Source organism: Agelaius phoeniceus, chromosome 3 (genome assembly GCF_051311805.1).
Source record: "Agelaius phoeniceus isolate bAgePho1 chromosome 3, bAgePho1.hap1, whole genome shotgun sequence".
NCBI classification, from domain to species: Eukaryota; Metazoa; Chordata; class Aves; order Passeriformes; family Icteridae; genus Agelaius; species Agelaius phoeniceus.
In genome coordinates, this window is record NC_135267.1 from 15138177 (window position 1) to 15165994 (window position 27818).

At 38.6% G+C, this 27818-nt stretch overlaps 1 protein-coding gene and 1 long non-coding RNA gene across 4 annotated transcripts in view; one reads left to right on the plus strand and one right to left on the minus strand.

The window, feature by feature from the left end:
• The first annotated feature begins 7447 nt into the window (after positions 1-7447).
• The window catches only part of PRIM2 (DNA primase subunit 2), an 89879-nt gene continuing 69508 nt past the window's right edge, over positions 7448-27818 (plus strand). The window contains exons 1-5 of one of the 3 annotated variants that reach the window (XM_077174774.1): positions 7448-7688; positions 8381-8484; positions 8788-8867; positions 13968-14088; positions 15668-16481. In XM_077174774.1, coding sequence (XP_077030889.1) covers positions 7535-7688; positions 8381-8484; positions 8788-8867; positions 13968-14088; positions 15668-15805 — 597 coding nt within the window. In that variant the 5' untranslated portion in view covers positions 7448-7534 and the 3' untranslated portion in view covers positions 15806-16481. Of the gene's footprint in view, positions 7689-8380; positions 8485-8787; positions 8868-13967; positions 14089-14867; positions 15097-15667; positions 16482-27818 lie in introns of those variants that run through there. The other 2 variants (XM_054630543.2, XM_054630542.2) reach the window with 2 other exon arrangements.
• Positions 8531-27818, minus strand: part of LOC143693503 (uncharacterized) — a 35207-nt gene continuing 15919 nt past the window's right edge. Inside the window, exon 3 of the long non-coding RNA XR_013181227.1 lies at positions 8531-10127. This is a non-coding gene — a long non-coding RNA (uncharacterized LOC143693503). The remainder of the gene's footprint in view (positions 10128-27818) is intronic.

Below are 27818 nucleotides of genomic sequence, written 5' to 3' on the forward strand. Positions count from 1 at the left end.
TGAAGATAAGTACTTTGTAAACTGAGAAAAGCTGCAAAACTGAACCAACACTCAGAAATATTTATATTCATACTGTAATATGTTGTCTGAACATCTGTATAGCTATTGGTTCTGAATGAAATATATGAATGTGTCACAATGTTAATTTATTTGTATATGTACTTCTAGAAATGCTGCAACTCTGTAATTAAAAGAAAAAGGGGGAATTGTAGGGGGATACAGTATGGGTAAATGAAGGTGCTATAGAATGTAATTTTATTCCCTAAAGAGTTGCAGCTGAACCAATTACTACAGATTAGGAGCAGGCCTGATGTTAACAGGCCACAGCTGTAGCCAATAAGAAGAGTATTATAAAAGAGTGGATTGGTGGGAACTGGAGTCAGTTGGCTGCTGCAAGGACAAAGAAGAGTTAGTGCATAGAGGAGCTGCCTACAAGTAACATCAAGGAGGTATGAAAGTCTAGTAATATGGAACTCTCGCAATATATATGACAACAAATGGTGATCCTGATGTGATTCAGGATAAAGGACTCAAATACTAAACTATATAACCCTGTGGATTTGGGATGGCCCTGTGGATTTGGGACTAAACTATATAACCCTGTGGATTTGGGGAAACAGGATTCGACTATATAACCCCATGGATTTGGGGAAAAGGACTTGAATACTAAACTATTGGTAAAATATATCAATTGCAGATATTAGTGTTTGTCAAATATGAGTATAAAAGATTTTGAAGTACTTTGTAAACTGAGAAAAGCTGCAAAACTGAACCAACTCTCAGAAATATTTATATTCATACTGTAATATATTGTCTGAACGTCTATATAATTATTGGTTCTGAATGAAATATATGAATATGTCGCAATGCTAATTTATTTATATATGTACTTCTAGAAATGCTGCAACTCTGTAATTAAAACAAAAAAGGGAAATTGTAGGGGAATACAGCATGGGTAAATGAAGGTGCTATAGAATGTAATCTTATCCCCTAAAGAGTTGCAGCTGAACCAATTACTAAAGATCAGGAGCAGGCCTGATGTTAACAGGCCACAGCTGTAGCCAATAAGAAGAGTGTTATAAAAGAGTGGATTGCTGGGAACTGGAGTCAATTGGCTACTGCAAGGACAAGGAAGAGCAGTGCCTTAGAGGAGCTGCCTACAAGAAACATCAAGGAGGTATGGAACTCTAGCAATATGGAACTCTTGCAGTATATATGACAACAAATGGTGATCCTGATGTGATTTAGGATAAAGGACTCAAATACTAAACTATATAACCCTGTGGATTTGGAGAAACAGGATTCGACTATATAACCCCATGGATTTGGGGAAAAGGACTTGAATACTAAACTATTGGTAAAATATATCAATTGCAGATATTAGTGTTTGTCAAATATGAGTATAAAAGATTTTAAAGTTAAGTACTTTGTAAACTGAGAAAAGCTGCAAAACTGAACCAACACTCAGAAATATTTATATTCATACTGTAATATATTGTCTGAACATCTATATAATTATTGGTTCTGAATGAAATATATGAATATATCACAATGTTAATTTATTTGTATATGTACTTCTAGAAATGCTGCAACTCTGTAATTAAAACAGAAAGGGGGAATTGTAGGGGGATACAGTATGGGTAAATGAAGGTGGTATAGAATGTAATTTTATCCCCTAAAGAGCTGCAGCTGAACCAATTACTACAGATTAGGAGCAGGCCTGATGTTAACAGGCCACAGCTGTAGCCAATCAGAGGAGTGTTATAAAAGAGTGGATTGGTGGGAACTGGAGTCAGTTGGCTACTGCAAGGACAAGGAAGAGCAGTGCCTAGAGGAGATGCCTACAAGAAACATCAAGGAGGTATGGAACTCTAGCAATATGGAACCCTTGCAATATAATGGCAGTGGAACTCTTGCAATATATATGACAACAGGGTGGCACTGGGCAGCTTGGACAGGCGGCTGTGGAGCTGCTTGTGGCCAGCAGGTGGGAGCCTGCCTGCGCTGCCACTGCCTGGCTTTGTGCTGCTGGCTCCAGCACTCAGCACCGCTGCCTACCTGACTGTCACCCTGTCCCCACTGCTTCCCATGTCCCTGCCAGTCCCACTGCCTGTGTTATGCTCCAAGAGGCAGAGACCTGCTCTTGGTGAGAGGTGTAGCTTCCTAATGCAGCTGCCTATTGCAGTGTTTGAGGCTCTAGCAAAGAAAGAATGCCAAGTTGCTATTCCAGATGGAAAAACGCATGAAAAAATAGAGTGAATGACAGCAAGATTTTCTTCTTTCTTTTCCTTAACCTCCATGTCTCTGTGCTCCAATGGAAAGAAAAATTGCAGGTGATTCTGTTCCCCTGACTGCCATTCCAGGATTTAATCTGTCTGCAGTGTTGGGTGTAAGGCCCACCCCCATCCTGCCGTGCTGTCCTGCTGCAGCTTGTTCACTTCTGCTTACTCTGGCTTGGATGTGCCATGGAATGAGAGCAAGAGGTTGAACTAGGGAATGTGCTGGCTGTGGGAGGCTAAAGAGGATAAATGTGTGGAAGAAGAAATATGTGCAGAAATCAGTGATGTGAGAAACCAAAATGGTCATAGCAAGGACTGTATTAATTATGTTTGTGTTTTTGACAAGGCTTTCCTCTTCTATGGTCTATCTAATACTTTTTAAAGTCTGCCATCTGATAATGTGCTTGCAACAAAGTGTACATCCATTTTTTCTATTTTATTTGAGAATTAAACCATGTAAAGACTGCCTCTTCCTCTATTCCACCTCAGTGAGCTGCTGCAACTTTTCTGACAGATCTTTTGTGCCTCAGTCCTCCTGGTGATGTGCCTTGTGCTTGCTCATATACTTCAGTGACTCTTTTCAATGGCCACCACACATGATGGCATTAGTGGTACATGCAGGGATTCATAAAATTGGCATTGACCTGGTTAGGAAGGGGGAAAGAAGAAACCATGGTGAAATTATGTGGAAAATGTTAAAAAATAAAACAGCTGACTTCTTCTGTAGCACGGCTCACCTAACATGTTACAAGCCTGACACTGCACACCTTCATTTTTAGTATCTGGCACTCTCTTGGCATGTCTGGCATCCTGCACATGATGGCATGCCATGCCTTTTAATGGCTTTCACTTTGTAAAAGATTGATTTTTGAGTTGTCATTTTCTTTTTTTTCTTTGAAGTATTCATGCTGTGTCCTTCACATCCTCTCCTCAAAGTTGTGTCTTCCTCCTTTTTTGGGTTTTCTTCAATTGCATTTCCTTTGCTGGGATCTCCATTCCAGAGTGTTTTTAACTCCTTTTCTTTTCCCAGGATTTTAATGGATCAATTTTGGCAAGCTTTGGTCCATGTCCCTGCACTTGATGGCATCCCATGCCTTTTTATGGCTTTCACTTTGTAAAAGATTTTTTCTTTTAATGTATCCACACCATATTCCTCATCTCTTCCTCTCAAAGTTGTGTCTTCCTCCTTGGTTTTTTCCCAGACTGTGCAACATCTGTCAGGGTACTTTTGGTCCTTTGCACTGCACCTATTTTCTCACACCTTCTTGTAGTCACTAAATCTCCCAATTTTCTGGTTTTTGGGGTTTTTTTCAATTGCATTTCATTTGATCCTATCTCCTTTCCAGAGTGTTTGTAAGCCTTTCTCTTCTCTTTTGCAAGATGTCGTTTCCCTTCCCGAAATGACTGGAATGGAAGGCCATTTGAAGTTCCATAATTTTTCCTTGGAACCAGCCTTAGCCCAAGGCTGCTTTTACTGCCTGGGGTTATATCTAGATTTTCTCTGCCTCTGCACTAGAGTCTTGGAGAGGGAATTTGGGGAATAAATCTACGATTTGTAAGCCCTGTAAGTGGAGCCAGAGGGATTTAGAGTGTCACCAAGGAATGTCACCATTGTTACTCCCCACTTAAAAAAATTAACATTGAGACCATATTCCAGCTAAAGCAGCCCTTTGAACCTCTCTTCCTTGCATGATTCTTGCTTTATTCACTTCAGAGCCTGCAGAAATTTAAAGGCCAGCTCAGAACATTTACCATGGTATTTATAGTAAGTATAGAGGTACCTGTGCATTTTAGTCAGAAGTAAAATCCCAGTATAACCTGGATATCAAACATTAAAAGAAGTAATAAAAACCAAGAAGAACTGCAAAATAGACAAGAAGAAATAGAAATTGGGCTAGGAATTACACCAATAGACTGCAAGAAAAGATTTCTGAAAAGGTCAGCTCAGTGAAGGAATAGAGTTAGACAAGGGGAAAATATGTAAGTAAATATTTTGAACAAACAAAAGTTAAAAAACCTTTTGAGAACAACATTTTAAGAGGTGAAAAGACCAAAAGTCCAAGATACTAATACAATATATTTGATGACAGAATTGCATGAGAATTCAGTCAGGCTGATGATGCATGCAGTTAAGATTGTCAATTAAAAATAAGAGCTGAAAGAGAGCTGGAAGGAGGGAAGGGACCTTTTGTGCTAATCACTGCCATCCACAGAGATCCAAACATCCCTGACATGAGGGATGAATGGGGTTTGAAAGACAGACTACATATCAGCATCACCATATTTACCCTTTTATTAGCAGATGTAGTTAAACAAATAGAGAACGACTGGGCTCTGGCAGATTAGCATTAGGCACTCTGCTAGCCAATATAACAAAAGGGGGAGTAGCAACTGTGCAATGATACATATTTAATGCAAATAAGGATTTTGTGTATGTGTGTGTCTGTGTTGACACAGGCAGGCAGCTGGAACAAGCACAAAAACACAGTTAAAATGCAAAGAGTAAATTTATTGCATTACCTTGCTAACTGGAAGATCCCAAGGGAACACCCTGGCAGAGACACACAAGCAGTAAGGCAGGCACTGTTAGGCTCAGTCCATCTGAGTGAAAGGCAGGCCTGCTGTTTGCACCCATTTATCAAGGGTCCTGCACTTGTAATTTACCAGCACGCTGTGATCTCCTCTGGGCTTTTTTTATGATCTCTGAGCTTTGACCCTCTCTCTCCCAAAACCAGGGAGCTTAAGCATGTCTGTGAGAGTGCCTCCAAGTCTCTCAAAACACTCCTATTATCTCTGCACAGAAAAGCTTCTCAAAACAGAGTATAAACAGTAGACATAATATACAGGCCTCCCCTCACTTATTCTCCAGGCTTGACATTCCCAGCTGCAAGGTCACTTGAGTGAAGTCCTCATCCTCCTCCTCACTGCCATTCTTCCACTTTTAACCCTGTCCTCCCAACAGTGCATTAATTAAGCAGCAGAACAGTTTAGGGTATGCTGAATTGGACTGTGTTTGCATGGGATGATGGGGGCAGCTTGACAGCTGAGCATATGGATGTTGTTGTAAAACATTTGTGAGGTGGGTCATTACAAGATCAGTAATTCTCTTAAAAACTACTTCAAAAATCAGCCCCCAGTGGTAATGTTACTGTGAGAGTCAGGAAAATATATTTAGAAAAAAATAACCAAAACATAGTGCAAAATGTTACCATCTGTAGGTTTCAATATATGCATCAGTAAGAAAGTTTGAAATTGGGGGGGAGGGGTTTACCCCAAGGTGAAAAATTTTCACTTGTCTATTTTCTTTTCCCAAGAAAATTATTTTTGTGTGAAAGGGTTAAGGTCTTGAGTTGTAAGTTTTATTTAAGTGTAGTAATATAGTAATTAAGTCTAGTAATATAGATGTTAATTTTGATTCTTAAATTCTGCTGGAGTAATCTTTTTGCAATGCTGTTAGTGCCACCAGTTAACTAAAATTTAAAAAAAATAAATAAGGTAGATCTTCACCTACTTGCAGGCAATTTGGGGATTAGTATTCAGCAAGAAAGGAAAAAAAATCCCTAGAAGTAAAATAAACTGAAGAAAACAGCATATGTAGACATAGCTGCTGACTTGTCAAAAATCAGCAGCACGTGGCTCAGTAGAATTAGCGATGGACAGCAAACTGCAAACCATAGTTTGCAAAGGTGTGGTGCTGCTTATGTGCCAAATCCTAAACCATAAGTAGAAATTAAATTAAATTAAAATGAAAAGCATCTCCGGTTTGTGCTGCGCTCCTCAGCATTGTCGTACTTCTCCCCCTCTGGGCCAGGCTGCGTACAGCACTCGGAGCAGATGGGGGAACTGATGGAACTCCTTGACCTGCTCTGGACCGTGCGTTGCCAGTCTCTGCAAGATCTCTTGGGTATTAACACACTGGTCAAAGGCAAAAGCTCCATCTTCTTGCAAAAATTAGGAGGATTTCGGCAGCTGTACTCCTTACTGCTAAGCAACTCAGGCTGCAGCCAGGTGGTGAAGGGAAGAAACTGTGTGGTGTGAGCAGTGGCTATTTGGAAAAACGTTGCTTCAGGTTAAAGTTTTTATATATATATAGATAGATAGATAGAAACTTGCTTATTATTAAATATTACAAAAATATAAACACATGAAAAAATATCAATAGTATATTTTGCCCTGGAAAATTACAGAAGAGTCTTGGAGAAGGAAAATTGACTTTCTGTCCTGCTAAAACGTTCCGATATTGCGTGGCAGTGGTTTGGCCCAGACCTAAGAGGAGACGCCGCAGAGAATCAGCAGGAGCGCAGCACTACGCACTGTGGGCAATGTGCATGTGGCCACCTGCTTTGAAGGTGGAGTGGATTATCCGTCTCAGCTGAGTTCAGCACCACCTTTGATCTGTTGGTGCAGAGACAGGGTTTGCTAAAGCCGCGCTCAGTCAGATCTCCCGGGGCAGGGTTTGCTAAAGCCGCGCTCTGTCAGATCCCCCGGGAGCGTCCCGCGAACACGGGATTAGTTCGTGTCCTGATCCATGGTCCTTTCGCTGCTCTTAGGAACTTGGCAGCCTAAACTACTGATTTTCCTCACTTTGTTGGCACAAACTGTATGCCAGTTCTGATTTCCCACTCTTACGCTCCGAACTTCCTGCAAGATCATTAAACAACTTCTAGGGAAAAATTGGTAGGCAGCCTTTTGTGACAGGGGCATAAAACCACATACCTTCAGCTGCGGCAAAACTGCCTACACAGCGGCAAAACCAGCAAATCCTGCAGTTCTCTTAGAAAAGTGACAAAATTATAAAACTGTAGAACAGTGGACAGTGTGCCGGTGCCGGAAGCGGCCGTGCCAGGCGTGGACACCTGCCAGGATGTCCCAGCTCGTACCGGGACCGCCATACCGGGTGTGGGCACTTCCCGTGCCCGAGCCGCCATGTTGGGTGTGGGCACTGCCCGTGCCGGGGCCGCCATGCCGCGTGTGGGCACTGCCCGTGCCGGGGCCGCCATGTTGGATGTGGGCACTGTCCGTGCCTGAGCGGCCATGCCGGGTGTGGGCACTGCGAGCACCGCCCCGGCATCGCTACAGCAGCCAATGGGCGTCCAGGAGGCGCGGCTCCGCGCGGAAGTGGGCGGGGCCGGCGGAGCGCGGGAAGCCGGGGCGCGGGGTCGGGCGCGCTCAGGTCCGGGTCGCGTCGGGCGGAGCGGCGGGAGCGGGGCTCGGGCGGTGGGGACGGGGCCGGAGGCCGCCCTGGGGCGAGGGAGATGGAGTTCTCCAGTCGAGGGAGGCTGAGGCATGCGCGGCTGGCCGGAGACCGGAGGGAGCAGTACCCTCACAGCCTGCAGTTTTACCTGGAGCCCCCCACGGAAAGCATCTCCCTGGTGGAGTTTGAGAGCTTTGCCATCGACCGCCTGAGGCGTGAGTAGCGTCTCTCTCCCTCCCTCCTTCCTTCTTCCCTTTCCTTTCTTCTTCCTCGTGTCCCTTCCCTCCCTCGATGCTGTGAATCCTTCCTGTGATGGCTGTGTGTATTTCTGGCAGGCCTGGGAGCTCTCTTCGCCCCTCACAGACGAGAGCTGGGCTGGCTGCTCCTGCTGCCACGAGCTCCCTCCCGTTATGGCAAACGCTTTGCTTTGGGCCTTTCAGAGAGCTGAGACCGATTGCACAGTGAGCGTTTGTGGTAGCTCTCGGGACTGTGTCGTTTTGGTTTACACAGGAGGCTTTATGAGCGCGTTTCACATTCTGTAGATGTTGTGACATATTTGATGTCGCAGTGTTGCATTTGAGGTCATTGTCGCTGGCAGCCAGGGGTTCCCTCGAAGTCCTAAAAACTGGATCCAGATTTCCATTAGAGTTGAAACCCATGTTCTGAGACTGGTCCATCAGACCAGTCTCCCTTTCCTTGTTGGCAGTGTGGATCCCAGAATTGGGCCAGCTGTTCAGGACTCACGGGGCCACACTTTATCCTCCTTATTTCTCACCCTTTTGCTCCTCATGCTACTAAAAGCAATTCCTGTGGCCTTACTCCAGTTTATGTCTTTCCCAACCTGTCATACATTTAGTTTGATTTCAGCATGTTGTCTCTAACATGGACGTTTTCTTTTTTTGCCCAGTGCTTAAAGTAGTTGAAAATCTCGGTGTGAGCTATGTAAGAAATTCTGATGCATACAAAACTAAGTTGGAGAGTGAGCTCCGGAAACTGAAGTTTCCCTACAGAGTAAGTAAAGATCAAGACACGGAATTCTCTTGCACTTTATTTTCTTTATATCATTCAAGAACAACAAATAAAAGTAGAGGTGATGAAATGCTGTTCTGTCATTTTGTCAGAGGTATAGGTTTTCTTTGAATGGTTTTCTCTGAAGTTTTTCTTCCTTTAGGGTAACCACCTTCCTCAATGAGTTGGCATTTATTGTCTAAAAGATGACTGTTAATACACTGTTGAAAACAGTGGTAAATTGATTGCGAATTTTTTAATCTGGGAGAGATTATTTCTCGGAAATAATAAGCACATGTTCTACAGGCTTTGGCTGAGGATGATTATGAGGCAAGAAGAAAAGATCATATCTCTCATTTCATACTCCGCCTTGCCTACTGCCAGTCGTAAGTACTTTGTGGATTATGCTGTACTCTTGTTAATTTTAAATGTATACAGATACTACAGTGCTTTGTTATAGACACTGCAGATGCTGTAGAGTTGCATGGCTACTAAAGAGAGAGGTAAGCTCAAAGAGGATTTTTTGCTATGAATCTGATTTCAACTGTGATGAAAACAGATATGTATATTCAATTAAGATCTGGATTTTGTGCTAACTAATAGATTCACAAACTCTTGGCTTTTAAACACATGCAATTGGTTTGAGTCTCTTGATAGCTTTTTTCTGAATGAATGCACATTATTAACTGTTCGTTGTGCATTTGCAGTGATTGATAGCATGGTTTAACTTCTCTATATACTAACTGTTGATAACTGACTAAAGACCTGACTCTTTAAATAGGCTTTACTGTGTTACTACTATTACTGTATAGAGAGCACTGTTTCTGACTGGCTAAAAATATCATCTGAGTTTGAGGTTTCATCTACTGTCTCTGTTTCTTGTCCATAGTCATTGCTGTGGCTGGTTTCACAATATGAAATTTCATGCAAAATATCGATTTTGTAAAGCACATTCTTTTGTTTCCCCTGTAGTTTTTGGATGAAATTAGAGGTTGCCAGTGCTTCATGTCTGCAAGTAGTTTTGCTATACATTTGTGTGAACTCTTTACTTCTTGTCACTGTGGTCTTTTTAGAATTAAAACTGGCAGATATGAAGTGTGTTGAATTGTTGATTCAATTGCACTTAAGGCTGCAATACAGTTCATTTAAGTTAAGTGACTGTGATAGAATGCATATTATGATGCTGTGATAGCTGACATGACTGAAGTGCTGCTATGGATACAGATTTGTAAGCAAAAACAGGCAGGAAAGCTGAATAGGAGGGATAGCTTGGAATACTGTCCAAGCTGGGATATGGAGCTGGAATGGATGGGGCTTTTCTTTGAAATGGCTTTGGCTTCCTGCTGCAGAACATCTGATCAGAGTAGGAAGTAGCAAAGGTCTCAAAAGCCTGCCTCCAGACGGATGAAACCTCACCATGAAGGGCCCTGGGTGACTTTTAAACACCCTGAAATCTTCCAGATCATTCACATCTCATTCTGTTGTCCTTTCAAAAGGCATCTGGGCTGTGCTGAAGACAGTTTGTCAATGTATGTGATCCATGAGCCTGCTAGATCCATGATGCATGTACCATGAGGAACAGGTTGTGGGTGAGGAGATCAATACCAGCCTTCACTCCAGTGTCTCTGATAGTGTAACTCAAAATCCTGAAAGAAGGGAGCAGACTGAATAACAGAATTGCAACTGATATCCCTTTGTAGTTTACATGTATAATTTGTGATTATGAAAAATAAGTATAATACTGCCTTCTTTCTAGCGCCCCTGTTTGTTATATTTTTATAAACTCCCTTAATCATACTAAGCCTGCTGATTTTGACAATGTCTTTCTTTACATGTATTGTAAGTTTACCAAAACCCCCTAAAAGGTAGTATCCTCAAGTAGTCTGGGGTCTAAAAGGCCCCTGAAAACGTAGTGGCTTGTATTAGTGGCATTTTGAATAATCAATTAGGCTTAATTACAAAGCCAAAACTTTACTTTGAACATTTTGTTATTATTTAGACCATTACTTTTTTTTTTTTGTGGGCGGTGAGATGCTTTAAGGGGTTTGGTAGTTGATGAAAATTCTGCTCTTGTGGAAGGTAAGAATTTGATTGAAGTTCTTCCGTAGTAAATAAATTGCAGATACTGTTCAAACCCTGTGTTTCAGGGAAGTATCTTAAAAATTAGACTGTAGGCAGGGCAGAAATGGGCAGCTTGATGAAGGTGAACTGCTGTGCAGAAATGAATACAAGCTATTCTGGGCCACAGGAAAGAGCCTGGCTTTGTAATCTGGGGGGAAAGACATCTTTAGAGGAGGGGTTTTGAACAGAGCTCTGGACACTGTTTAGACAACTTGCAGTTCCCATTTTGTGTTCCCATTTATATGTACTTGCTGCGTTTTGATAAAGCAGCTTTTGGTCAGCTTTTTGGCTTTCTACTTATACTTTGAAAAGGTGGATTTAGTGCTTACTCATAACATGGAAAATAGCATTCTGAGAACTATGAGGTGAGCCTGTAGCCCAGTATTCTCTATTCTCTCTTGAAAGGCAGCTACTGTGGGGCTATTTCTATCATCTACAACTGGCAAGTTCCCAAAAGATAAAATTGGGAGGCAAATAGAATATACTGTACTTCAAGTTTTTATCATACTAGGTCAGAAAAATAAGCTTGGCACAAATCATCAGGTTAATTGAAGAAAGCTGAAGAGCAAAGTTGTTGAAGAAAGTAGGAGTGATTGAAAAAGTGCACTTAAATAGACATAACTGCAAACTAGGTTGAATTCAGTTCCTGAGGCAGCTGTGTGTGCATGTGCTTGTGTTTTCCTGTGATAGTGCTTTTTCAGTTGGCCAACAGTGCCATCCAGGGGTAAAAGTTTATATCGATTTTTCTTTTCTAGTCTCTATTAGTCCTCACTTGTAAATTGGATTATTTTGAATTGGTCTCATGTGATCTGAAGTGATCAGCTCCACCGTTCTGGTCAGTTAAATTTGTAAGGTAGTCATCATCTCTTGACTTTTCTTCTTCTGCTTTCTGAAATCCAAGACTTTAAAGCTCATTTCCATATGACAGGGTATTTACAGTCTGATCAGTACCCTTCTTTCACACTCCTTCTAATGTGACTTAGATCTGTTAAGACCAGGAAATAGAATAATCTTGTTTAATTTCCTTTCATGGCAGATGCAGATGTAAAGATAATTTTATTTGCATGTGGATGGGAGTGTGCATTTTTGCTTTTCTCTTCTGCAGCTCTCGTCACTTCAGCAGATCAGCTATGAAGAAAAAGTCACAGGAGCATAATTTTCACTTTACTTTTTAAGATGGAAGGAATAAATTTTACCTCTACTCTGGCAGCAAAACTCTTTTATCCAGGAAACTTTCAAGCATGCTTTTGTGCCTTTTTAAAATTTTTTTTATTTGATTTGTGTCTGTGTTGGATGCAAGGAGGTAAATTCTATTTCAGACTTAGCAAGGCCTGTTCACTACTCCCTGACATTTTTTTTTCTAAATGATAAATTAGACTTCTCTGCTAAAATAGCTCCCTCTTTATGTTAAATAGCATTTCCTTTTGTGTGTTATCTGTGCCCATATTCTCCTTGCTGTCTAGTCTTTAAAACTTAAACTCTGAGTAATGCATTGGTGTTGATTGCCTAGAAAAGCAGTGATCTGGCCCATGCCCAGAGTTTTCATAAATCATTAAGTTGTTGGAACTCTTGTATTAATTGTGGAATGGGAGCTACTAGTCTTAAATTCCAGATTTAACCAGCATTTGCATACCTTCCCTAAAGAACTTATATGTTCATGCTTCCTACCAATTATGTTGATTTTTCCTACCCCTCCTTGGGGTGAAGAGTATTTCTGTTCCAACCCCAGCCCCTCAAGTGCTTTTCCCTGTATGAAAGAGACTGTTTTCTTATATTATTTTTAAAGTTGGGACTCTATGAACTGGTTTAAACTGCTAAGTAATCTGCACACCAGAAAGTTAAGTAGCAAAAAATGAGGAGATATTCTTAACATCTACACTTCAGTGACCTGCTACTCCCTTAACTAACCAAGCTGCTGCTGAAGCTAATGACAGTGACATTGCTTTTCAGTTAAGCATAGGGTTTTGATAATAAGTATTAGCCTTAGTATGAATATGAGATGAGAGTGTACAATTTTTTTCATGTGAATAATGAGTATAAAATATGGTTTGGCTTTAGAAGTGATGTATAATGGCCTAATGATGATGATCCTAGGAAAGTCAGTTTAAAAGTATTTGCTGTATGTATACAGTAGTGTGAGGTCAGCTGTTTTGTCAGTGTAGGAAGAATCCACGTAGGTGTGTGTGCGTATGAGATAAAATAGTATTTTCTTGTTATGGTGACTTAAGTGGATAGGTGGGATTACAGCCTTTGATCTGCTTTCCTGAAGGAAAGGAACAACAGACTGGCTGGCCTCCAAAGAAATTGCATATAATCATGTTTGTGGTTTGTTTGTTTGTTTTTTATGTGTGTGTATGTGTGGTGGTGTTGTTTTGTTTGGTTCCCCCAATAGGAAAACAAATGCGCTGTAAACCAAGGAAAGGGAAAAAATTGTCACATCCCAGGATTTACTACAGTCCAAGATGGCCACAGAAGAACTGCAACAGATCAATCATTAAAGCATTAACTTTTAACTTCCATTTTAAGTTGCACTGATTATTATTACATCCCAAGCACTGAGACTGTCCACAGGATTATATTTTACAAAGCACCTTAACAGCCTTTCTGTTTGGCTGTTCTAGGTAATAATTACTTTTCTTCAAGCCATATTTCAAGCAGAGGTTTTGTCCCAAAACCACAAAAAACTTGTGATTCGCATATTCCCTATGGGAAAAGATGCTTTAATATTGTAAAGAGAACATATATAAGACTGCAGTATTTCTGTGCTCTGTGTCTTCTGACTCCTGTCCCTGTGTTCCTGTTTGTTCTTCTACTTGTTCACCTGTAGTTGCCCCTTTTTCTCTTCTGTCAGGAGTTAGATGTTATATTTGTGTTCCTCACCCAACTTCATTGCTGTATATTTTCCTTTTGCCTGTTTCCAGGCTGTTAGTTGCCAGAATAGAGTGCACTTGTCATTTACTGAGATGTATGCATATTTTTTCAGATGGAGATACAACAACAGTGAGAATTAAAAGAAGTAGCCTTCAAAATATATTTGCCTCATCACATTAATTGTGATGTTAATTGTACAGTGAAGAAATGTTGTGCCATGTTGTAGAAAAAAACTGTCCTTTAAATACCAAGGGAGAAAGTTACCTACAATTATTTTTATCCAAGACAAGTAAAAAGTATTGTCTCTCCACAGGTCTTTTCTGATTGAGTGTGCATTACTGAAGGTTTCCTGCCTTTGCTTCCAAGCTTCTCAGTGTGTGGGGGTCACATGCCAAAGTCAGCATTACTGTTGTGTTCACTAGGTTTGTGGTCTAGTTTTCAAGCAAAAAGAAAAGTATATTCAGAATTTTTTTTTTAATTTTTTTTTTTTGCAGTGAGGATCTCAGGCGTTGGTTTCTTCAACAAGAAATGGATCTCTTCCGATATCGCTTCAGTCAACTAACTGATAATTTAATGCAGAAATTTCTGGAACATGTTAACTTATCATTTGAAGCTGTAAGTATGTTACTTTCTGTATTTATGTTGCACATGTCTGTTGTTTTTTGAAATTCTCATTAAGATAGTTTTAGCAATCACATTTTAAAAATAGAAAGTGCAGTTATAGTTTTAAAAATCCTAACCACGCAGAACTTCTAAACTTGGGGAATAGTGTGTGTGAGGATTAACTGATGTAATTTTGTGCTACAACAAGAGAAGCTCAGTCTGCTTCAGTCTACAAACACAGCTGAAAAAATGTGAAATTACACAGGTAAGTTAACAAGGTCTACTAAAGCTGTTAAGTATTGTTGAATCAAAATTTTGGGTGGATTAGATCATAAGTCATAGAGTGGTTTGGGTTGGAAGGGACCCTTAAATATAATCTAACTCTCTGCTGTGGGCAGGGACACTTTACAGTAGACCAGGTTGCTCAGAGTCCCATCCAACCTTGCCTTGAACACTTCAGGAATGGGACATCCATGGCTCCTCTGGGCAGCCTATTCTAGGACATCACTGCCCTCACAGTCAAGAATTTTTTCCTCCTCTAAATTTCTAATCTAAACCTACTCTCCTTCAGTTTGAATCCATTCCCCCTTGTCCTGTGACCACATGGCCCTTGTGAAAAGCCCCTCTCATTCTTTTAGGCTTCCTTCAAGTACTGGAGGCCAGAATTAGGTCACCCCCAAGCCTTCTGTTTTCCAGGCTGAACAATTCCAATTCTCCCAGCCTTTCCTAACATAAGAGGTGTTCTGTCTCTCTGTCATCCTTGTGTCCCTCCCCTGGACTCATTCCAACAGAGCCATGTCCTTCCTGTGCTGAGGACCCCAGAGCTGAATGCAGCACTGCAGGTGGGGCCTCACCAGAGTGGAGCAGAGGGGCAGGATCACAGAACTGTTAGGGTTGGAAGGGACCTCTGGAGATCATCCAGTCCAATCACCCTGCCAAGGCAGAGTCACCTAGAGCAGGTTACACAGGAACCAGGTGAGTTTTGAATGCAGAGTCACCTAGAGCAGGGTACACAGGAACCAGGTGAGTTTTGAATGCAGAGTCACCTAGAGCAGGGTACACAGGAACCAGGTGAGTTTTGAATGTCTCCAAAGAGGGAAACTCCACAACCATTCTGGGCAGCCTGTTTCAGTGGTCTGCAGCCCTCAGCATTAAGTTCTTCATCATGTAGAGTTGAAACTTCCTATGTTTTAGTTGACCCTTGACTGCTACCCTTTGAATGTAGGTGTCCAGCCAGTTCCTTATCCATCGAATGCTTCTCCCATTGCATCCATTTCTCTCCAGTTTGGAGAGGTGAATGTTGTGGAGGACTGTGTCAAAGCTTTACAGAAATGCAGATAAATGTCATCTGTAGCCCCTTTCTTGTCTGCTGATGTAGTCACTCCATCATAGAAGGACACTTGTTTGCTCAGGCAGGACATGCCCTTGGTAAAGCCATGCTGGCTGTCCCAAATCACTCCTGTTATCCATGTGCCTTAGCACAGCTTCTGGGAGGATCTGTTTCATGATCTTTCCAGGTACAGAAAGATGAGTGAGTCAGACTGGTTGGTAGTTGACAGGGTTTTCTCTAAGGTTTTTATGGTTTTTTTAGATGGGTACAATGTTTGCCTTTTTCCTTGCACCTGGGACTTTTGACTGCCATGGCTTATCAGATATCACAGGGAGTGGCTTGGCAGCTACATCATCCAAGTCTCACAGGACTCTGGGATGCATCTTATCAGGTCTCTAGTTTGTGTTCTTCAGATAAGAATGTAGTTTGGCTTCTTCTGATAAGTGCTTACCTACCTTATCTGGCCATCTGGACCAAATAACATTAATGTTTACAATACCTTGCTTTCTTGGTGAACTGTGTGATAATTCACCCTAAATGTTTCAGTAATAAGAAAAGCAATGACTGCATTTGATTCTTACTTGAATTGAATGTGCAGTCTGTTCTCATCACATTATTGACTTCGGTTGAAAAACAATTGTGGTCAAAATATGTTTTTATTCATAAACTTTGCTCTAGAACCTTTACAATCTTTTAACTATTAAGATGTGGCTTCTTGCTATAGAAACCACAGCAAACTACAGTGACCTGGGGACTTTGTGCATTGTTCCTTTTGTGAACACTGACTTCTGGAAAACTATGTGGAAGAGAAAAATAAGTGCATTCAATGAATGCTTATGATAGCTGTTGAGGATGTAGTTAAATTTTAATAATCCAAATATGAAAATCCTGTATGGATTGCTCAAAAATGTAGCTTTCTGTGTTACTGTCACCATGGGGACATGCAATGTTTGTGCATGCTAAAAACCATTTTGACTCTTCTTGTTTGTGCATATTATGGAGGTACTGGAGCTATAGGTGTATAACCAAGACCATGAGTTAGCTTAAATTACACAAAATTAGAGGCTGGTGTTAAATAGAGTAGTTCAAATTGTGGTTAAGGATTATTTATATTTATATAAGGATTATTTATTATTTATAATTTTAAAAGAAATTATGTACAATTATATAAGTTTCATTGTAACTTAGACTTTATACATGCATATACATGTAAATTATCCTATTTTCTTTTAATAGACAATTTAATTTTTGCTCATTAAGTATGTGCTATGGAGAATGCAGAGTATAAGTTTGTCCAAAATTCTGTGAATGCTCTCATTCCACAGTTGTTGTTTCATCATTATAACTTAGATTCAAAACTTCTTCCCTTTTGACTCTAAACTCATTCTATTTCTTTTGATGAAAGACTTTGAAAATGCAAAATCTGTTTAGGCAAACAACTGTTGTTGGTATTTTAGGGATATTACAAAAGAGTTCCTGCTCTTATATACTGTTCTGTTTGTCTGAGTTGATTAAAGGAAAATGTCTATTGCAGTGTCTTCATTAATGATTTTAATAGTATTTTGCACTGCAGCTATGAACTATTTTGTTGGGAAACTACAGCTTTGCCTGTACCTCTCATTGTAAACTTGAGTGAATAAAAATTATCGTGCAATCATCACTCCACTGAGAAAGCCTTTCTCTTAAAATACTGCTTATTAGAATGACTTAAATATTCTGAGATGTGGCTGATGTGTTGCTGGACTGAAATATCTGGTGTCAGTGCATGTTGGTAAAATAGGATTTGTGGAGTGTTAAGAGTAACAGAGGCTTTCCTGTGTCTTTGAGAGACTATTAGAAATGCCATTCTCTGGTTCAACAGACCTTTCAGTGAAGGGTGTCTTTGTGGAGCTGTATTTTTGTTGCTTATTCCCCAGCCTCATATTCTCCTGTCACAGTTTCAGCATTTGTCTTGTAAGAATAAATAAATGTTTGCAGGTTGCTGGAAATAGCTGGGAGTATGGCTTGATTCCGTGCTACTGAATGTGCCTTCAATATGTCAGAATGATTAGGAAGGTGTTATTTCCTTACTCCTGTTGAGGCAAAAAAAAACATCATTTCATTGAAAATCTACTTCCCTGCTTCTGCTTTCACCCTCTGCTTCCAATTCTCATGGGAATTTAGGCAAAACTAATCCTTTCTTGCACTATCATGTATAAAACATTTGAATATTACTAATGAGTTCCATATGTATTTGAAACAGATCTAAATGCTATGGAGCTATATAGAGGCCACTACAAAAGTAAGGCCACTCTAAAAGCAGTATTATTTTTCTCAGTGATCTATTTGTAAAAGGAGACACTTCCTTTGAAAAGGAGATAAGGGTGAACTATTCTCCTCATGCTTCCCTGTTAGAAATTAGAATGTTTTCATGCCTTCTTATGCATAAAACAAGACGGAAATCAAACTTTGTGCTCTACCTGTTAGAAAAAAAGGTGGTCTTCAGAAAAAGGAAGTAAGTTCTGATGTTACAATCTCTTTTCTATATGGGTAAATGGCTAGAAATTATATTTCTATCTTTCAGTTGCTTATGATGCACTAAGAAACCTGTAGTTAAATTTCTTTAACCAGAAGAGAGGTGCCTTGCATTTTCTAGATACTGGTTCTGGTTTCAGAACTGTAATCTGAGAAAGGTCACAGCTGCTAAAGCTTGACCTTGGTGTAGTCTGGCATAGCAATGTTAACAATTCTAAGAAGTGATTCTCAGTATTTATTAAAAGAATCAACTCTTTTATGGGGAGAAGGAATAAATGGATTGTCTTGTACAGTTTTGTCACCATTGTCATCTTTTACAGTACGAACGAAATGAACCTAAAATTGAGAATTCAATAACTGCCACCTTTCACCTTTTCTTATTGCCTTACATGCATGTGAAAGTGATACTTGCATATATGTTTTGCAGGGGTTTTGAAGACTAATTTCTGAGAATTTTTGAATTGTGGATTGAGAATTATTGCTTTATCTTTATAGAATCAAGTAATCTTCAATCCCAATTATGGATAATACTTAAGAAGTTGTTAAGATCTTTCCGTATTTAAGGTCTTTGAATACTTTACAAAAAGGTCTTATTTAGCAAATTTTGGAAGAGTGAAATTGTTAACAACTAGAAGAAAACAATACCAGATTTCCAAAGCTTTTTTTATATGATAGTTAACTGTAGAGAGTTTGGTATGATAATAGTGCTCATCTCATGGTTAAATTTTTAATCAAAGAGCAAGAGCTTTCTGTAATTAAAAACAGAAATGGAAAGTAAGGAAAATTAATGTTTTCATTTTTTAATAGGATTTCTTTTGTCTAGTGGCTGACATTTGTATTGCTGATGGAGCAAAATATGTGGCACAGTGTTTATTACAGTTAGTAAATTACTGCTCTGGGGAGTTTTACCTGATTATAAAGATGCCCTTCACTTGAAAAAGGAAGGCTGTAAACTTTGTGATAAACAAGCTAAACATGATGACTTCAGTATGATCAATATGTGTGAACATGTATAGGATTATTACAATTCAAAATTTTTACAATATTTGTGAAAATAAGCCTCTCTACATTTAATATAAATCATGGAAATTTGAAGGTTATGTAAGTTCTTCCTTGGAAAGTTTTTACAAAGCTGGCAGTGGATTAAGTTAGTCCATCTTTAGTATTCTGTAAGAAGCCTCTGGGACCTGGATTTCTTGGGGAAAAAAAATGAAGCTTGATTTGAGTTTGTAGTTGAGATATTTTTTGAACTACTAACATGTAGATTGCATTTAATCACTTGCAGTAACAGCTTTGGCCAGTCTGTTCTCTGGCAAGTGTGGAAGATGCCTGGACTGGTGCTGCCCAGCCCAGTGGAACATTGCTTGGGTGCTCAGAATTTTACAGTACTCTGAAATATTATTGTTTATACCTACCAATGTACACCAGCAAGAGCAAGAGGTGGAGTGCATGATATTGAATAAAATGTCAAGAAAAGATGAGGGTAAAAGGAAAGCAAGAATAAATCTGTGCTTCAAGAGTGTTTTCCCCTGATACGTTGATTGGTTTTCTATCACAGTAAAAGGAGAAGAATGGAATGGTTCTGAAGGTATTTCAGAATGTTTTTAGTCTGTTCTTAGATTATATTAAATAGTCTATGTGCAAAGTCAGTCACGCAGGGAGCATCAGAAATCCTTAAGCAGGACTCAAGAGAAGTAAATGCTGACATTTCAGGTGACAGAGCCCATCAAAGAGAATATGCAAACACAGGTGTGCAGTTGAGATTTACATCAATTTAGGAGATGAAAGTATTAAAATCTTACTAAAAATGAGTAATTACATCAATGATGCCTGACAGTTTCTGGCAGTAAAAGGCACTAACAGATTTAAAGATATTTAAAGGGAAATTTGTGAGTATTTTAAATAATATAGTCATCGAAGAAAATATTTTAATCTCCAAGTAAGTTGTTCAGGATATGAAGGAATTATATAAAATAAATAGTTTTACAGCTAACTGATACTTGGACTTCAACTACAAAGCTGATTTTGACATGGTCATAAATATCTCCTTTGAAGCCCTCAGAGTTTCAGCCTTTTGTCTGCTTTGCCTCACATAATTTTAAGTCTCCAAGACCTGCCACTTCTTCTTAGACATCAAATGGAAGATTTGTCCTTTTAGCATCTGCAGCTGTAGGTCTGTGATACATCTTGTGCTGATTTGGAGCATCTAATGAACTTCTGTGTCCATTCCACTTGGTTCTTGTGAAACCTTGGCACAAAACCTGTTCAGGTTCAGCAGTCACACTTTGTCTCTCAGAGCCTTAGGGTCTGTTCTGTTCAGGTGGACAAAGTGTTCAGTGGTTACTTTCAAAGTGCTTTGTTGGGGTGGGGGGGTTGTTTGGGTTTTTTTTTTTTCCCCTTCAACACTTTTGACAGCGTTTTGAAAAGGACAGTAGTTCCATTTGCCATGTCCATGAAAATGTTGCAGCTTTGCTTGCAAAGTTCTCTGCATCTGTATCTTCAAGTCTCACAGTGGTGGTCATCATTCTGCTGCTTTAGTTTCCTTTTAACTTTTTTAAAATAATGTCAAACCTAACATATTTCTTCTTGTTCTGTCCACTAGTTGAGAAGGGTAGGGCTTTTTTTTTCCTGTTTGTTTGCTTTTTTCCTTCTCTTCATATTTGCCTTCTATCTATCATTGCACTTTCTTATTTAAGCCTTTCTTCGTGTGGTGTTTTGTCATTTCTGTGAGTGTCCTTTGCCATTTTTACAGCTTTCAATTTCAGATCAGATTTTTCTTCTCTGATCCTGTTCCCTAGAGCTCTTGCAGTGCCTCCAGCCTCATGGCATTTTAGTATGTGATCTGCTCCTGTTTTAGTATACAGGTTAGGAAGTTGAAGTATTAAATTGTACTTTAGTTGTGGAACTTGGCTTAAGACATCCTTTTTCTCTTTTGAGTTAAATTCTTCTACACATCTTTTCCAATGGGTTTTGAACCCAGGTATAGAGGATGCACTGGAACTGTTTGGAACTGTTTGGTCATTTGCATGTGAAAGTGTATTCTGGCGACTTCAAGGGTGTTGACACAATATGACACCTGCTTTTTTTATGCCCCTGAGGTGTGTGCACTGTGATAAAGGCTGTGAAATCAGCTTAACACAGTTGGGATGTTTTGACACAGGTGCATTGCTGCTTATCTCGTGTTTTTTCCTAAGTGCCATTGGATACTTTGATTTTCATTTCCAGGAATTTACCTTATATACTGGAATATGGAGTGGAGTAGAATGCAAAATTTAATTTTGAATATAGTTTTTGGTGTTATTCTGGTCATCATTTTGAATGTTCTGGTTTCTTTGTCTTCAGACTGTTAGTACCTCTTTGTTGCTTCCAGAAGAAATGAAAATTAATAGGCATTATCATGTCTTAATCTGTGGTGTAAGGATGTTGTATAATTGGATTTATATTTCCTGCAATGCTTCTGTTCACTATTATCTTTCTGCATTGTGCAAAATAAAAAAAACTTCAAGTGTAATATATATCATCTTGAATACCTCTGCGTTGCTGTTTTGACTCCACAGAGCAGAAAAAAATTCATGTTTAAATTGAACTTTCTTACTTCTAAATAGCCTCTTGAAATTTAAAAAATATTATGACCTTTTAAGGCATCTAAACTAGAAGTTATTTATTTTTTGGGTAACAGCCAGTTATTGCAGAATCAGATGTCCTAATTTTTAGATGCTGTTATAAAGCACAGTATTTTAAGAAATGCTTTGGATCATAGTAATGGGGAAGGAATGGCAGATGGAAATAGTCAGCTGGGGGAGCTAAAGGTCTTCAGTGCATTTGCTGGCATTTGAGAGGAAGGAATAAGAATTGCAAAATGAAATGGAAAGAGCAAAATGCATTAGTGATGGAATTTTTTTTTCTACAGTAGCTCTTTGATGCAGTTGAAGTGCTTTTTTAGCTGCTTTAAGCAGTAGAAATTAAACTTCTTTAATTTCCATTTTTATGATCAGAGTAGTCCTGTGAGAGACTTTCTGATATCACTATTATGCTTTCTTCAGAAATATTTATCTTGGTAGTAGGGCAGTTGTGTAAATATTTGTAGTTCAGCTTCTTGAGAAAATGTTTTATGACTGCCTTTATTTGGTACAGAATATCCCAAAGTCAGATGTGGGTTAATGAGAATGGGGACTAGTTTGTGTCTCTATTAAGGACAGATATATTTGAGAGAATACTCAATATCATGTTCTAGCCATTAAAGGTGACTATATCCATTTTGGAACAGGTGTTTAATCCAGAATGTTCTTCTGATAGGGTTTATGGCTTTTCATTTCAGGGGCATCAAATAATATTTCTTCCTTTCCCAAACAGGATGGGGAAAAGTTGAAACTGTCTGGAGTCTGTACTGCTGTGGGGAAACTTATGCCAAGATAAGACAATGACTATGCAAGCAGCCTATGGCTTACATTTGCTAAGGAAATGGTTCTGAATTATATATTGCTTTTCCACTACTTAAATCTTGTATTTGTCCTTTTGCTTGAAAACCAGTGATGCTTATCTTAGAGTTGACAGCAAAAGTCATAAGGGATGCATGCCTAAATGGGAAATGTGCCTTACTGCCTAAAAGTATGTATTCTGTCATTTAACTTCATGCTTAGAGTCATAACAGAAACCAAATTGTATGTGGAAAGGCTTAGGAGTAGGGTGGATTTTTAAGTGCTAGAGTTTGGTAAATAAGACAGTGAGACATATACTATTAGTGCTTTAACAAACATAGTGAGTTATTCTCATCTAAAAGTAATTGGGTTGATTGCCAAGCAGCCTGGGTATTCTAGTGAGGTAACATTTTGAGGGATGGGTAGATAGGATGAGGTTTGATTAAAATATTTAAGCTTAAAATAAGTGGTAATACTCTCTCACAGACTTTTAAAATAAAGCTTGATTTTTTTTAAAAAAAGTTTTTTTTTGGTGCACTGGAAGGATATATGGGGGCTTTACTCTGCTCTAATGGATCCTTGAGCTGTAAGCATTACTTTATTATTAGTTATGGAGAAAACTGGTGCATTTTGCTGCAGTAATTCTAGTTGCATGTATTTATTTGCACATATGGTGTTGGTGAGATTCTATGAAATTGTAGAATTGAGTAATAGATGTGATTAAAGAATATATAGCTACTGGGGATGTCCTTTTTCACCTTCATAAACTTAATGAGCAAGTTTGTAAATGATGCAGAATGCTAATTAAAATTTTAATTTGGCAATCATCTCAGTTTGATTAGAAGCAGATGCTGATTATCTGCAGAAATCTAAATGGACCCTTAGAAGGTCTTCCTTATTGCTTAAAATTGACTTGTGGAAGTAAACTGCACCACAAAATGTGCAGTTACTTAGGCCCCTTTAGAGCACTGGGGCACTAGGATTCTTACTAAATGACTTTGTGTAATTCGTCATTTGATTTAAATAGGAACTTTACAGTCCACTGTAAGGCTGAATCCTTCTGCCCTAGATACTATATATGCTCTTTCTGGATGAAGTACATCTCTAACTGCTTTGTAAAAGTTACCTGCTTTGAAATAAAAGTTGCAGAAAAGGCTGCAGTAAAGATGCAATGAATAAAAACATTCTTCCTTTTAATCTAGCTGGAAGCAGCTAGACAACATTTGGAATCCCTGAATCCTGAGACAGATGTTCTGCTGTAACTCTGGATTTCTAAAGTAAAATTGAAATGGCAGCTGTGCCAAAAGTATAGTGGAAAATAGGATCTTGTACACCAGGCTCTTGAGCTTAAGGTAGAAGAAGTAGAGAGGGGAACCATGCTACTTGTGTGATTATGTGCTCTAGCACTCAGTAGTTGAGCAGATCATACTTGATTGCCATTTATCTAAAGGCTTGGAAAAGGTGAAAAAAATACCAAATCCTAACCTAATCCTTACAGATTTTTAGTTCTTAGCAGTTGGTAATTTTGGATTCTTGGAAGAAACTTAGTATAGACTAGCAGAAAGGTGTCATCAAGTGTCTTCTCTTGTTTCTATAAATATTTTAGAGATTCTTTTGGGGACTGAGAAAAGACAAAATTAGGAAATCAGTACTGTATTTTTAAAAAATGATACCCATCTGTTGTACAAGAAGAATTTTTTTTTAATAATCAAAGTGTTAAGTTCTTTTGTAGTGGTTGAAGTTCATAATGTTTGAAAAATGAATTTTTTACATAGCAGTGAATGCAGTAGCTTTGGAGATGTTTATATTGTTCCTTAATCCAGCAGCATAAAAGCTGATAGGATGGTTTGTGCAGGATGTAATTACTCTGCAAGTAGAATTTACTAGCTGCTGTTTGGGATAGGCTTCAGAAAATGGTCTGCCAACTTTGAAACACTCTTCCTGGCTAATCCTGTGATTGAATCTGGAGAAACATTTGTTAACAAGTTGCTTTAAAATTGCATCTAATGTTACTATCCGGATTTTTCAATGAAAGAAAACTTGTTAATGTTTTTATCAGAAGAGTCTTCTGTTAGCTCTACAGTCATGTGTGAGTCTAGCTTGTATGTGGTAGTGTTTCTAGGTAATTCTGTAGTAATTGTTTTGTTCAGCTTTCCTTTAAATAAATATTGGGAAATGTTTGTCAGGGTTGTAGGAGACTGAACCTGTGTCACTGAGTTTCTCTGTCCTTGTGGTAACCATGAATGAGCTGCATAGTGAGGCAGATCATAAAATGTTCTTTCTGTACCCACTCTTGACTCTAAAAAAAGCCCAAACAATGTTTCAATTGATGGATAAGAATAGATAATTCCAAGTACTGCCCTTTATATTTTTAGGTATGCCAGCAAGCTGAACTTTAGCTAAGATATAAAGTTGTAGTATTTTGGAAGATAAAATTTTCTTCTTAATTTGTGATTGGCTAAAATGAAATTGAAAATCATAAGGTTTGTGAATGACAGATTTACAAGCCTCTGGAATGTTTTCTTTAAGGCTCTTCATTCTTTTAATTAGTGGGAGAGCAGGGAATGGTGTCCTTTGCTAATCATGCAGTTCATTAACTGGCTGATTACACTTCATATTCTCAAATGTAATGGTATCTAGGTTAATAATTTGATATTCTAGTGCTAACTTAGTTTGTAGTGTAATGTGTGGCAATGGAGAAGATTGATTAGGAAATTTTTTTTTTTTCTGCTTCATGCTTAGAGTTGCAATTCAGCAAAGTACAGATTGACAACACTTGTTTTTGGGAAGGGTGTTGTGCCACTTGAGTATCAGGTGCTTTGTAACTAAAAGCAAATTTTAGGAACTTCACTTTCTAAGGACACTGGTGGCATGTGCACATAAATACCTGAACCTGAGTCTTGGAAAAGGAAAGGACTTTATGCATGGAGTTCTTGTTCCTTACTGGGAGACTTAGTAAAACTAAGTGTTGCACATATATAGCAGTATAATGTGTGCATGCATCTTTATCTGTTCATTAAAACAGAGCAGTGATATCAAATTTATTTTGAAGTTTTTGGACTACCTCACTGACTGTGTTTGTTTAACCAAGCTCTGCATATTAAATTATTCATATTTTAATCTAAATTTATGTGTCTTTGTGTTTCCAGGACAGTTCTGTGATTAAAAGTCAATGAATAAACTGCATGTAGAAAGCAAGAAAACTAGAAATAATGGAACTTGTCCTTAGTACTTGCTTCTTTTCCTTCCTCTCTTTTTCTATCTTTATTTTTCCAAAGTCTCAGGAATTTGCAATGAATTGTTGAATTGTTCCAAGCTATGATACCTGACCCATGTCACTGAAATGGGAAGATCCTTTTCCTGGTGTTCTTTGCTTGTGCAAAGCAAAGTCTGACACAGTGATAAGCAGCTTACTAAACTGGCTACAAATGAACAAGGCAAAACTAGTGAATTCTTTTCTGTGAGGTGAGTTTAATCAGTTCCATGTGGAAGGTCAGATGATGACCTGGTGAGACCCTCAGAAGGACTCTATTTTTTTTTTTTTAATTTTTTGAGCAGCAGTGTTTTATCTGGTGAAGATCACCAAGTTCTGTCAGAAGTTAAGCAGCTTGTTTATCTTTCTAATCTTGATTAGAATCCTAAAAGCTGTATTTAATTATATCTAATTTTTTAATGATTACTGGAATGTGCATTTGCAGGTGCTATTTTAGGATGAAATTATTAAATATACAAACTGTAGTACTCTTACTTAAATAATTAAAAACCCCAAAAGCAACAGTAAAAAAGCTTTTCTGGCTTCTGTGAACCAAGAAAAATTGGGGTACGTGTTTCATGATGCTCTGGATGCAGCAATACAGGCAGGGCCTAACTGAAAGCTTGAGTCTAACTTTAGACTATGGGTAGTGTATTTCTTTGCACTGTGCCTTCAGTCAATCTGATGTGAAAATGGTGAAATCATTAATGCAAATGGAAGGTTATTTTTCATGTTTCAGTCTTTAGGGAAGCCAGTCTTATTTTTGAATGCATTCTGGAGTAATTTTCCAGCTTTAGGTAGGGGCTAGTTTTATCCTTGTTTCTTCTTCCTCTTTCTCTCTGTTAGCTGAAAACATGAAGGCAGTGTGAATTTGTTGAAAAGGCAAGGAGCAAGGTGGTTGTGGGGCTGCTGAATGTTTGCCTTAACCTATTAGATTCTTGAGCCTTTAAGAAGTAAATTATTTAACAGCTTTATGTGTATCATTTATGTATATAATAAATAGTGCTTTGCAACAATATTTGTGTTATTTTAAAAAACAAAATTTCGGCTAAAGCTGTATTTTGGGTCACACTGTCCACAGTCTTATCTAAATCTTTAGTCATGGCCAATTAACGTGTTTTCTGTGAGGGTTCACCAGGAGCACTTTTACCCCAACAATGTTAAATTATTTGCTAGTGACATGCAAGAAAATCTAAAATGATTGTCACTGTAGATTGTCACTACATCTATACAAAACTTATATGGTCAAATTACTGATAAAGAAGGATGTAGACAGCTTGTGAAGTTTGCAATAAATCCCCCTTGAAATAAAATGTAATACTGGAAAATAGCAGTTTTGTTGATGAAATTAAGCTGATTTTTTTTGGAAGAACAAATAAAGAAGGAATCCTTGCCTTTCCCTCTTCTTGTTCTCCCCTCAATATTGCTGGCCTGTCTGTAAAACAGTTTCTGGACTCCTTTAATAGCTCTCTGGAAAAAAACTCTGCTTTGTCCTTGGCTTAGTTTGTTTGATGGAGTTATTTTTAGTAAGATATCCTAGAGGAAATAGTGGAATTGTAACCACCATTGCTATACAATGTGTTACACTGTTTTTATTTGGTCAGTGTATTTACAGTCAGTGAGGGTTTGGAATGACATGGTGGACAGGCTCTCCTAAGGGATTTCTAATAAGAATGCATAAAACTGTTACAATTAAAAATGGAAGCCACTATTTTGGAGTTAAAATGAAAACTTAGGTTTCTGGTAGGTGAAAGACAGGCTGCAGGCTGATGCAGTGGCTTAGATTTATACTTACTTAGACAAGAAATAGATCATCTGGAAGGAATAATGGAGTTTTGGTACCACTGTGTGAAATTTGTGTATAGTTTCAATGTGTCATGAAAAGCAGGAATTTTTCAAAGTCTGACAAGAATAAGATTGTTAATGAGAGTATTTTGTAAAAAGTATTTAATTGTTTTGATACAGCTACTTCATTAAAGAAGAATGCTTTCTTTACAGGCTGCTGAGCTTTACATTTTTACATGCAGAAATATAATGCTGTTGTGTATTTCCTTTCTCTTCAGCTACATTCTTCTGCCTTGCTGGCGTCTTTGTTATTTTTTAAAGCTGGTTTTCCTGGGAGAGTACTGCAGATTGCATCAAGATGCAGACAGGGTAACCATAAGCCTTCTCAACATTGCTGCCTTGGCTATTTCATATGCATCTATCAAATCACTGTTTTTCTCTA